Source organism: Achroia grisella, unplaced genomic scaffold, assembly GCF_030625045.1.
Source record: "Achroia grisella isolate CSIRO2021 unplaced genomic scaffold, CSIRO_AGI_Agris_v1 utg567, whole genome shotgun sequence".
Classification (NCBI taxonomy): Eukaryota; Metazoa; Arthropoda; class Insecta; order Lepidoptera; family Pyralidae; genus Achroia; species Achroia grisella.
This window is the reverse complement of record NW_026712947.1, coordinates 654,097-665,810: the sequence shown is the minus strand read 5'-3', so window position 1 is coordinate 665,810 and position 11,714 is coordinate 654,097. Positions and strand designations below refer to the sequence as shown.

Here is an 11,714-nt window from a genome sequence, read left to right as displayed (position 1 = left end):
GAAAATTTACTTACTAAAATCTATCATTTAAGTTTCTTAAGTGAACCATTCAATTTTTGTAAATTATGTACTTATAAGAATTTTAGAAAAGAAAAAGTTTTTAACCAAAACCATCTGTATGCCGTTAGAAATAAGTAAGACACAGATGTGCAGACGAGTTTGTAGAAAGTTTATTCTAATAATATCCGTGTCAAACCCCGACAGACCACAATAAACGTGTACTAAACATAAAATATTAAACATAACTATTGTTAAACAACTCCTGAGCGCGACATCTATCAATTTATATAACTGTAAAATGCTTTTATACTCCTCAATGTCCTGCACTTGGTCCTGTATTTACACAAATCATTTAACTAGCTATTTACAAGATTGCTCCTTGTGACCATTGTGGGCCACTGTCCGTTACGAAAATAAATAAAACCTATATAAATACACCACATTTTGCAATCAATAATGGCACTTCAACAAAATTATTGCTTGATTGTTACATAATTGGATCACAGCTTGGTATGGAATGCTGGTTTTACAATCTTGCCACAAACAAGCAAATTTATAGTATAACTTTTACCACCCCGCTTTACTTCCGATGGCAGGTTCATTTCCTCGCACATTTGTATTCTATGTATATGTCGGTTTGGGTGTTTTATATGTATAACATATATCTATTTACGAAAAAAAATCTATGCATATTTATATTAATAAATAAACAATAAAAATTTTGTCCAAAAAAAATTGTAAGGGATGGACAACCCTTATCACTCAGGGGTATGAAAAATAGATAGTAGCTGATTGTCAGACCTTTATGCATATAAAATTTCATAAAAATCGCTTAAGCCATTTCGGTGGAGTATGGTAACTAACATTGTGACACGAGAATATCATATATAACAGTCATGTTCATTTATCCCAACAAAGTTATTTACAAATAAAAAATGAGGCAAGCATGTAAATCCAGCATATCAGTATCAGTATCAGGTCACGACTACTTAAACAGTATTATTTTACAACTAGAAACTTTAATAGCAAAACGTGGATCTCTCTATGTTCCATTAATTACTACCAAAGGTTTCTCTCTCCTCATACGATATGTAGATCACTGGAAAACAGAGAGTGAGTCCTTTCTAGAATAACTTTGACAGTAATTATTTGGAATAACCCAATAATAAACAACTAAATCTAACAAGACAGTGGCGCACAACGACCACAGATTGCACACAACACTGCACAAAACACGATTGTCTATGCTTCTGTGGCGACCGGTTCCCGCGCGTGATGTATCTTCACATGTTTATTATGGTTGGACTTATTGCTGGATGTTTTACCACAGATGTTGCATGAGAACGGCCGCGCGCCACTATGAACTTTCATGTGTTCAGACAAGTAATAGCTCCGATGGAACGACTTACCGCACTCGGGCACTTTGCACACGTACTTCTTTGCCATTTCATGTTCCCGGACGTGCCGCTGGCAATTGTATTTCCTAATGAACTGACAGCCGCAGTAGTTACATGTGTAGGGCTTGACGGATTTGTGCGCGTTCATGTGGGATATATACTCGGTGTGTCGAATGAAGGCCCCTTTACAGAGCGTGCATTTGAACGGCTTGGCCGAGCGACTCATGTGAGTCCAGCGGTGTAGCTTCAAGTTCCATTTGGTGGTGAATGCCTTGTTGCATATGATGCACAGGTATGGCCGTTTACCACTGTGTGTCTGGAGGTGCGCTCGTAGATTCGTTCGCAGGTACACCTGTAAATTTGCACGTGTATTTAATGACTGATAGTAGAGGACAAGATGGCGGCTTATGAGCAGTGCCTCGGACAAAAATAGCATTTTACGAGCAGTCCGCAAAAGGAAATAGTCGTGCAGGTTTCTAATAATCTAAAAGATTAGTGATTATCAACATTTGTTACAATGAAATTATTTTTTAAAGCTCAATTGATAGATAATAATTTAGATATAAACCTAAATAAAACTAAGAAAGTAAATTATCAATTATTCAAATAAGAGTCAACAAATACGATGATGATAGTTCTTTTACAATCGGTGCCCGCGCTTACACCCGCGTTAAATTTCAATAAAGATGTCTTATTCTGAATGCATAAGCTATATTTCTATATAGTGTCATCAAAATCCGTTAAGTAATTTTTGCGTGAAAGAGTAACAAACATACTTACAAACTTTCGCGTTTACAATATTACTAGCTTTTACTCGCGGCTTCGCTCGCATTGAATAAAAAATACTTGTTTGTTTTTTAATAAAAGTACTCTATGTTCATTCTAATACTTCCAAGAACATGTGTACAAAATTTCATGATGTTGGGTTCAGTAGTTTTTGCGTGAAAGCATAACAAACATCCCTACTTTCACATTTATAATATTACTAGCTACTCGCCCTGGCTTTGCACAGGTGCACATGTATTACATATATAAACCTTCCTCTTGAATCACTCTATCTATGAAAAAACCGTTTCAAAATGCGTTGCGTATTTTTAAAGATTTAAGCATACATAGAGACGGACATGCAGCAACAGCGACTTTGTTTATCTATGTAATATCATATTATTAAAGATTAATACCCGATTATTACCTATAGATCTATATCAAACTACTACAATCTTATCTGTCTTGTACATATATTTTTTTGGTGATAATATACTGACCTGTTTGCAGACGGGACAAGGCACATTATCGACCTTCCCGCGCAGCCGCTCCGAGAGGTAGTACTCGTTGTGCGAGCGGCGCACGTGGCGCGTGAGCGAAGCTGCGTGCACGAACTTGTCGCTGCAGTAGAGGCAGGCCTTGGGCCTCTCCTCGTGTGTCTCCTTGTGCCAGTGCAGCTTGGCACGCGAGTGGAACACCGCGCCGCACTGACACACGTAATCGCGCACCTTCGCCTTCTTCTGCAGGTGATGGCGGTCGCTGCACAGGCACAATACAAAATTCTAAATATCTTCATTCATGTAGGTATATTACAGACTCTTATGATATGTCAAATCTACCGTCAGTTCGGAATGAGATCTTTAGACAATGTCTGTACATATTATTATTTTACTTTACTTTATTATTTACATGGTAAACGGGTTACGAGTCACTTGTGCAAGGTGTACCTCAAGGGTCTATTCTCGGTCCATTTTCATTCCTAGTTTACATTATTGTCGTCCCGTTTGCCATGCAAGATAGATGCGGAATAGTATTATTTGCAGATGATACTTCATTGATTTTTAAGATTAATAGAATGGCTTATAATTATTGTAGCCGATACAGTTAAGCGTGGAGTGGTGAAATATTCAGTAATGAAAATCGATAGAAGTTTACAGCTGTCCGTGTCGCTTGCGCATATATAGCGTGAGGATAGTGGACGCGTTCGAGTGCGGTGCGAGGGAAGTGATAACTGCTATAGGTGTCGCTATTTACGCACAAGCGGTGGGATCAATTTAATTATCAAATAAGTAGGTATACAGGTATGTAACATTAAATTTTACAGATACACCCTACAAACGAACAATATATTTTACCAGTGGAGCATCAATTTATACATATATATAGTAAAAGGTAAGTATGGATTTATATATACATTATGGTTATTTCTATATGTTTTATGTGTTTTTATTTTTATTAATATTTTAGTTTTATTTTACAGGTCCGGTTCGCAGTCGCGAGGCACGTCGGCTACAATTATAATAACTTGTAAATTGTGCCTTGCGACGTCTTTTGCACTGGGTTACAACTTATATTATGTTAAACGCTAAGAAAACAAAATGTGTTAATTTTTTCTCTCTAAATGTTTCAATTCTAATTCCAACATAAAATCAAACGACGAACCTCTCGAATTTATAGAATCTACTGTCTTTTTAGGAATCACACTAGATAATAAAACTAAATGGGGCGCTCAAATTCAGAGCCTTGCAGCAAAACTGAGTTTAGCAGCTTATACCGTGTGTAAAGATAGACAGTATACTGCTAGATTAGTCTATTTTAGTTATTTTCATACTCTATTGTCTTATGCAATAATATTGCGAAAAGCGGCAAATATTAAAAATATATTATATGTATTTATGAAAGTATATTATATAATAAAAGAAATATTTGTCGGTACGTACCGATGCTGCACCATGTTGGAGTACCGTCGGAAGGTGTCGTCGCATATGGTGCACTTGACGGGCGCGCGGCCCGTGTGCGTGTTGTGGTGCTCCGACAGCTTCTGCCGCGTCAGGAAACGTTTCTCGCACACCTCGCACCTGACACACGTGCAACATTTGTATTCATGAGTACTATGCATAAACGAAATATTTCCTTTGGAAAGTATACATATATAACAACTAGCTGTACTCGCAACTACGTCCGCGTGGAATTTAACTTTATTTTTCTAAAATAAAAGTAGCCTAAGTTACCGCTTATTATATCAGCTACCTGCCAAAAAAAGTCCCGTCAAAATCGATCCAGGCATTTCAGAGATTAGCCGGAACTAACAGACAGACAGGCAAAAATTGTAAAAATGTTATTTTGGTGTATGTACCGTTCTTATATTCATATGCATGTAAAAAACGGTTATTTCAATATTACAACAATACACTCAAAGTTTATTTATATGTATAGATGTATAGATAAATGACGTTGCCCTTGGAAGCTCGGGATATGACGTCAATAATGTAAGAATTTATATACTCTTTATATACCACTTCATACCATCACTGGAGGATCATTCCATAACTGCGTATTCTGTAATTTCACTGATTACAAACATGTCTCTGTCATCGGTGTTATCAATCATAGGAGAATTAGTCAGAAAGTTATCCTGAGGAGGTAAAAACCATCGCTCCTCAGTATATTCTCCAATTCTTCTCCATCACGGGTCTACGAAGCGTATTTTGAATAAGGGCAGGCACAATAGATCTGTACAGGTCGCAGTGTTACAGTGCAGCGCCTGATAATAGCCCAACCCCCCAATAAAAAAAACTCGGCTTGTTCTATATTATAACACGCATGTATTATACATATAAACCTTCCTCATGAATCACACTGTCTATTTCTCAAAACCACATTAAAATGAATGAATGTTTGTTACTCTTCCTAGCAAAAACTACTGAATGGATTTTTATGAATATAGCTTAACCCTTTCAGACCTGAATTACTTTTTTCATCCGATGGATTTGGTAAATTCCATGTGACTAAAGTATAATAAGGAGACTATAAAAAATAATAAGTCTAATTAACGACTTAAAAAATAATTAATTGCCTTAAACTTTTCAAAATTGAGTAGTTATTAAGTGAACAAATTAATACAATAGTTTTCAATCGGAATTTATAAAATCGTTTTAAATTATATCTTATGTCTAATTGTGCACGCCAGTTTTCAAAGGGTTATACATCAGAATAATACATGCAATTTAAAGATATTGTGTAAATTGGCAGATAATGATGTCAAGTAAGTGTGATGCAGATGAAGCCACGAGGATAAGATATTTACAAAATAATACAATTTACTTATAAATAAAAAAGTTCACTCAGTATCTAGACTATCTGTGTTCCAAACATCATTTAAATCGGTTTAGTAGTTTTGGCGTGAAAGCGAGACAGGTTAAAAGGTAAGATTAGTAAGACGTAATATAACTTACTTGTAATTTTTAATTCCTAAATGCGTTTTGATATGCAGTGCTAGGTTGGCTCTTTTGAAGAAACACTTCCCACAAGTGAGACACTCCAGCGGGTGTATCTTGAGGTGAGCATGGAATGCTATATCTGAGAGCTGGTCTATCTTACAAGTAGGGCATATGAAATCCTTGCGTCTCCGTTTTGTCTCCTGTTTGATCAGACCTTCAAGTTTTGGTTTGGCTTCGTTCATCACATCATACACTTGCAATATCGTGGATGTTATTGATTCCTTTGTGGTCAGCGATAGAAGGTTGGCTGAAAGAGTTTATATGATTATGTAATATAGTACATTATTTTATCTTATTGCCGTCTGTGCATGGCAGATATATTTAACATCTATAATGTTGGTAAAGTCAACCTATAACTTGACCTATGGCTTGACCGATTTTTATGAAAATGTATGTGCAAATTCAGTAGATGTGAGAAGAAATGTAATGAAAAAACCAGAATTTACGGTTTATTATTAAGTTAATAGTATAGAAACAGTTAGTAATTATTTCACTGACAGTTACTTTTTCGTGATTATATTCCTATAACATTCGGAATGCAGATTCACTTGTGTAATTTTTTTAATACTGTTAACGAAAAAGAAATTATCTTACTGGTAAAACTGAAAAAAAATAACTTACTGGTAAAAATAAAAAAAAAATACTTACTGGTAATACTGTCATCAGGTTTCTCCTCTTTCTTGATGGTCCTTGCAGTCACCATGCGGCTGTACGTGGTCTTGGCGACGGAGCAGGTCGGCAGCGCGTGCATCAGAGCCTTGTGTGCGCGGAGCTCCTTCGGCGTCGCAAACTTTACACTGCAATTGTTGCACGAGTACATTTTCTTGGAGTACTGCAGTTCATCCTCCCTGTAATTAGAATACATAACAATTATAACCGTAGACAATACATAGTGCCATCTAGACCCAAGGTAAGCAGAGCTTGTGTTATGGGTACTAGAGAGCTGATACAAATACTTAGAGTTTCTTTTTAAATCCATTATACTTGAAAGGGTGGAAAGAAGATTGTTAGTAATGTGAGCTAATAATTTCATTTCTAGCAATGTACCATGTCAGGTTGATCTCCACGCGGTTCCCCCTGGAAACCACCATGATAAATTCTTGATGAATTTGTCATGATCAGCGAACTGACCTGACCTCATGTTCATCTTATCACCCTCCACTCTCCAGCCAGCGTAAACCGTTAGTGCAGACGGGTGTATCATTCCATTATCATATATAAAAAATATATATAGGAAGGGGGGAGATGACTGTAAGTAATGTAGACTGGTACCTAACCCCATTGCTAGCAAAGTACCATGTAAAGTAGACCTTCACGCAGTACCGTTTGAAAACCATCGTGGTAAATTACCATTTGCCAAGATGGGCCAAACGACTGACTTCATGCTCATTTTATCATCCTCCACTGGTACCCCGCCAGCGTAAACATAATATTATCCCAAGCGGCTGCATCATTCCATTATCCACAGAATACTTTGAAACACCCAAACCGAAACAAACAAACAATCACACAAATGTATGTATGTACGAGGGATCGAACCCGCGACCATCGGAAAGCAGCAGTGTGGTAAACCGTTAGACCATCGGGAAATAGACAGAAGTAAATTTTCCTCAATGGAGAGTGCTGGAGGAATCCTATGCCGAAGGCACACCGAGTTGCAGGATAGAAATAATCTTTATTCAAATAAACTTAATGTGAGCACAATTTAAATAGTCACATTTTTATGTATTCTACCACTCATTCAGAACGCAGACTTATCACAAGAAGAATGAGCAAGAAACTTGTGTGTTGTTCTATATTCTATAGTATTCTGTAAACTACAGAATGTACCCTAACTATGAAACAAAAGGCTTTATTACTATTAAATGCTGCTAAAGATACTAACAGTGTGTCACGCTTCTCATTGGCGTCCACTTCAGAGCCATCGGAGACCCAGCTCTCTCGTGCAATTAAATCGCACGGTTGCGCAGCCGCCACGTCCGAATACATCTGTAATTCACGTCAACACGCTACAAACACAATTCACAAAAAAAATTGCAGATAAATCGCAGATCTGCCAAAAATATATAATAAATTTAAAAAAAAAAGGGCTCACATGAGCTTATATCATAAACAAGAACTCTTTCCATTTTTTCAGTAATTAATAAAAAATACTACTTTAAAAAAACATCTATATAAATAGTTTTTAAAATTCTTTCACATATAGTAGGGTCCTGTAATTCCTGTAATACATGATTAGTGCATTCAAAAGCCCTAATAACGGGCTATTTGAAACAATAGTCCAATAGACTATTGCTATTGAGTCAAAACAATATAAGCATCATGCCTAGAGCCCTCACTGGAAACCGCAATATTGAATTGAATAAACACATGGCAAAATAAGGCCTCAGCATAACAACAATCTGCAAATTTTGCCAAGCAGAAGAGGATGCCACTACATAATAACATATTCTATGTGGTTGTAGCCCACTTATGCATAAATGAAATATCTCCTTTGGACTTTCCAAATACACTACATCTTAAGAAGAAAAAAGATACCGAAAAACATCATTTTCAATTCGCATTAAGATGAAAATAATATTTTTATTGTATATACACATTAATATATTAAATATAATATATAAATACTGTTAGAATGGTTATCCCAGAAGCAGTAGTCAGAGTCGATTGCCAATTGTTGCCAATACTTTGTCTTTTGCCATTATCATGGTAAACACCATTTGAAATACCATACTTTGGAGGAGAAGGGGATTTCTAGTAATGTACCATGACAGGTTGACCTCCATGCGGTTCCCCCTGGAAACCATTGCGACAAATTCTTGGTGAATTTGTCACAATGGGGTAGCTGACCTGACCTCATGTCATCTTATGATCCTCCACTAGTGCCCTGCCAACGCAAAACGTTAGTGCAGGCGATTGCACCATTCCATCATTAAAAAAATACCATACTTTGTTATGAATATTTGAACACAATATGGGAAGATTCTACTGTAGTCTCTTTATACTTACGCCACTCCACGGTGATTCCATATCCCCATTGCTCTCCTGGCCGCTGATCTCCCCCCGCGGCGGCATTCGTTCATCCGCATGAATATTCAATGGTGGTTCACCTATACTGTGACTCTCACTCAGAACATCAGCTTTGCTATCTCGATCACAAGCATCACCGTCGCCATCTAAGTGTCCCTCTCTATCCATGTCGGAATAATCAATACCATTGCTCTCAGCTATCTTATAGCTTTCATGTATAAAATTTGGCAAAACAAATTCACTCTCCTTCTGAGATGGTTCCCCCCAGATATAAATTCCATCTTTTGGGATATCTTTAACGAAAGATGTCTCCCCTCTTTCAGCATCAAATGACCCTACACGGTCCGCTGTGAAGTAATCTGCATAAATATTATCACCGAAATAGTTATCAGTCATCATGTTCACAAATTGCTTATTTTTAGAAGATGCTTCTAGCTCCAACAATTCTCTATGATTTGATTCATCATCAAAGTCACTTGGCGGCATATTACCGTAAGTTATTACATTAATGGGCCGTAGAGTCTCAAGTGGCGTCAACACCCGATTTGACGTATTATTTTCACTGCTAAATGCTTCTTCATTGCTAGTGTTAATTTCTTCTTTCACTTCTACAGTTGTTGTAAACTGATCAGAGTTGGTCATACTTGATGGCGCCACAGGCTCAATGTCCCTAGACCGTTCCTCTGTATCAGCATCAAAGTCATTTTCATTTCGATTGTGGTCAATAATCTGTTCTACAGATATAGTTTCTAATGTGTTATTATTTTCTTTTATATCAGTATTGTCAGTGTGATGAATTTTGTTCATTGTATAATGCTCAGGTGATTTACTAGTAGAAGCCGATGCCACAGGCTCCAGATCTATTTGGTATGAAGTACTATTTACAGGAAATGATTTAGCATTCTTAATCTGTAGAATCTTCTTATGCTTTTTCACATAAATATTGTTCAGTCTTAATGTGTTGTTTCTAACAGGCTTTTGTGGCAGTATTAGGGACTTATTAATTGTACTACTTTCTACAGTATTTGTACAACTTTTACTGTTGTGAGGCTTAGGCGATATTGAGGTCCGGTCAGTGGAGTTCTCACCTTGCTCAGACAGTTCACTACAAGGTGACACTGAAGGCTTTTCATTGCATATTAAATCTGGAACTGGACAGGAATCTGAAAATTCTGTCTCCATCTTACTATCAACTACAGAAGATTTGCTTATTGCATCCTTGTATGAGGGAGGATTACCAACATTTTTTATCACAGAAAATGTGTGTGAAGAGATCAAACTTTCTCCACTTGATACGGCAGGTTGTGTACATTCAACCAAAGTTGTAGGAGTATCTTCTAGATCAGGTACAATCTTTTCGGGTGTACCAGGTGGGTCTATATATTCTGGCTCCAAGTCATTACTTCCAGTCAAGTCCATTACAGTGTTTACCATATTCTTGTGATGCTGCACCGGTACTTCCACTTTAATGTTGCTCAATATTTTAAGACCTTTACTTGACCCTGGAGTTTCCGTTCTGGATTCTGTCCTTTCGGGTTGTTCAGACTTACTGCTCTGAGGTCTGCTTACCTCAGATTGAATAGGTTGTATTGAACTGGAATCACTATCATCCACTGTTGTGGGAGGGACTATTGGTCCTACCTCTATAATTAATGTCTTATTGGAATCATGACTAGAGACAGGTTTGTTAAGAGCTGTAGGTAAGTGTGATGTTTCATTATAAATTGAAGTATTACAAGCTTTCGGGATAATTTGCTGTGGAGCAGTATACATACATGAGGTGTTACCAAACTGATCAACAACCATTACATTTTGGTACAGAGAACCAGCCTGAGCTACATTAGTAACATTTTCATGGCTTAAAACAGCAGGCACACTTGATATGAATGGTTTTCCATCAATATTGTGAAGCATTTCTCGATAAATTATCTGTGAGTTTTGAGTAACTACTGTAGTGCTTGGTGTAAAGGTATTAGGTGTTATTTGGTTGAATTGATTACTGCCCATAGGAGGAGCTACAGTTTTAGTCTCAAGAACCTGAGTAGTGGGTAGGCCACTAGTCATAACCATATTGTTTTGAATATTCTTCTGTACAAATGTAGGTGTAGTAGGCACCATGACGTGCATTGGCTTGACACCAGGAGATAAATACTGCACCCCACCCATGTTGGCCTTGACAAATACATTATTTGATTTTGGTAATATTTTGACAAGACCATCATTTCCTCTTCTATGCACTGGAGGTAGCAATGTTGTTTGTAACTTTACACCAGATCCTATAGATGGCATATTATATGTAAAAACACCACTAGTATTATCTAATGCACTATACTCCGCACTCCTAGAGTATTTCACCTCTCTTTCATCCTGTTGATCTGGGTAGTACATATATTGTTGATCAAATTCAGGCAATGCCGGGCTTTGATAAGTTTGTTGCATTTTATCTGATTTCATCACAAATGGAGTGTTGCCATAATGGTTTGCATTATTATGAGTCAAAGAGTTGTTATCAAAATTTATTTCTCCAATTCTAATGTCAGGTGTGCCATTTCTGGATGCACTTGCTATTGATGAGGTCTTTGGAGTTCTGCTAGGTGTTCTGCGCCAGTACCTGTCCTGATCTGCACCACGGTGTGAACCACTCCACCTGTCCTCTGTAGCCGGTGTCCGAGATCTGCTTCTAAATGACCGTTCAGAATGCAAAGGTGTAGATGTTCTGCTTCCATAACTGCTACCCTTTGATGTCAAACTACACAATGCTTTTATGACTTGATCTTTAGGATGCGTGTCTAAATGGGACTCCAGCGTCATCCCATTATGAAGGTAAAGGGTGCAGACGGGGCACTGCACGAGTTGATCCATTTTAGTAATTCACGAATCAATGAATGACGTAAAGGTAGCCGGCGGCGCTGCAGGTATCACGGCCGCCGGGAATATCAATAACGTGTCGTCACAGCACGCGCACTCACTCCGAGCTAACACTTCGAACAATGTCCGTGACGCGCATATCCACTGTTCACAC

General features: G+C 37.5%; 1 protein-coding gene across 1 annotated transcript; it reads right to left on the bottom strand.

Annotated features, from left to right (window-relative positions):
- Nucleotides 1–1,242: 1,242 nt before the first annotated feature.
- On the bottom strand, nt 1,243–11,554 carry LOC131848710 (uncharacterized). The gene is made up of 7 exons (XM_059198646.1): nt 8,672–11,554; nt 7,548–7,651; nt 6,311–6,510; nt 5,618–5,909; nt 4,103–4,240; nt 2,663–2,921; nt 1,243–1,749 (listed from the first exon to the last, which is right to left on the bottom strand). The coding sequence occupies exons 1-7, from the start codon at nt 11,552–11,554 to the stop codon at nt 1,243–1,245; spliced, it is 4,383 nt and encodes a 1,460-aa protein (XP_059054629.1).
- Between the last annotated feature and the right edge of the window lie 160 nt (nt 11,555–11,714).

Coding starts and splice junctions, on each gene's coding strand:
- LOC131848710 (XM_059198646.1), bottom strand. CDS start 11,554: ATGGATCAACTCGTGCAGTGCCCCGTCTGCACCCTTTACCTTCATAAT. Junction 6,511..7,547: donor AATGAGAAGCGTGACACACT/GTTAGTATCTTT, acceptor TTCTAATTACAG/GGAGGATGAACTGCAGTACT. Junction 1,750..2,662: donor CTTGTCCCGTCTGCAAACAG/GTCAGTATATTA, acceptor GCAAATTTACAG/GTGTACCTGCGAACGAATCT.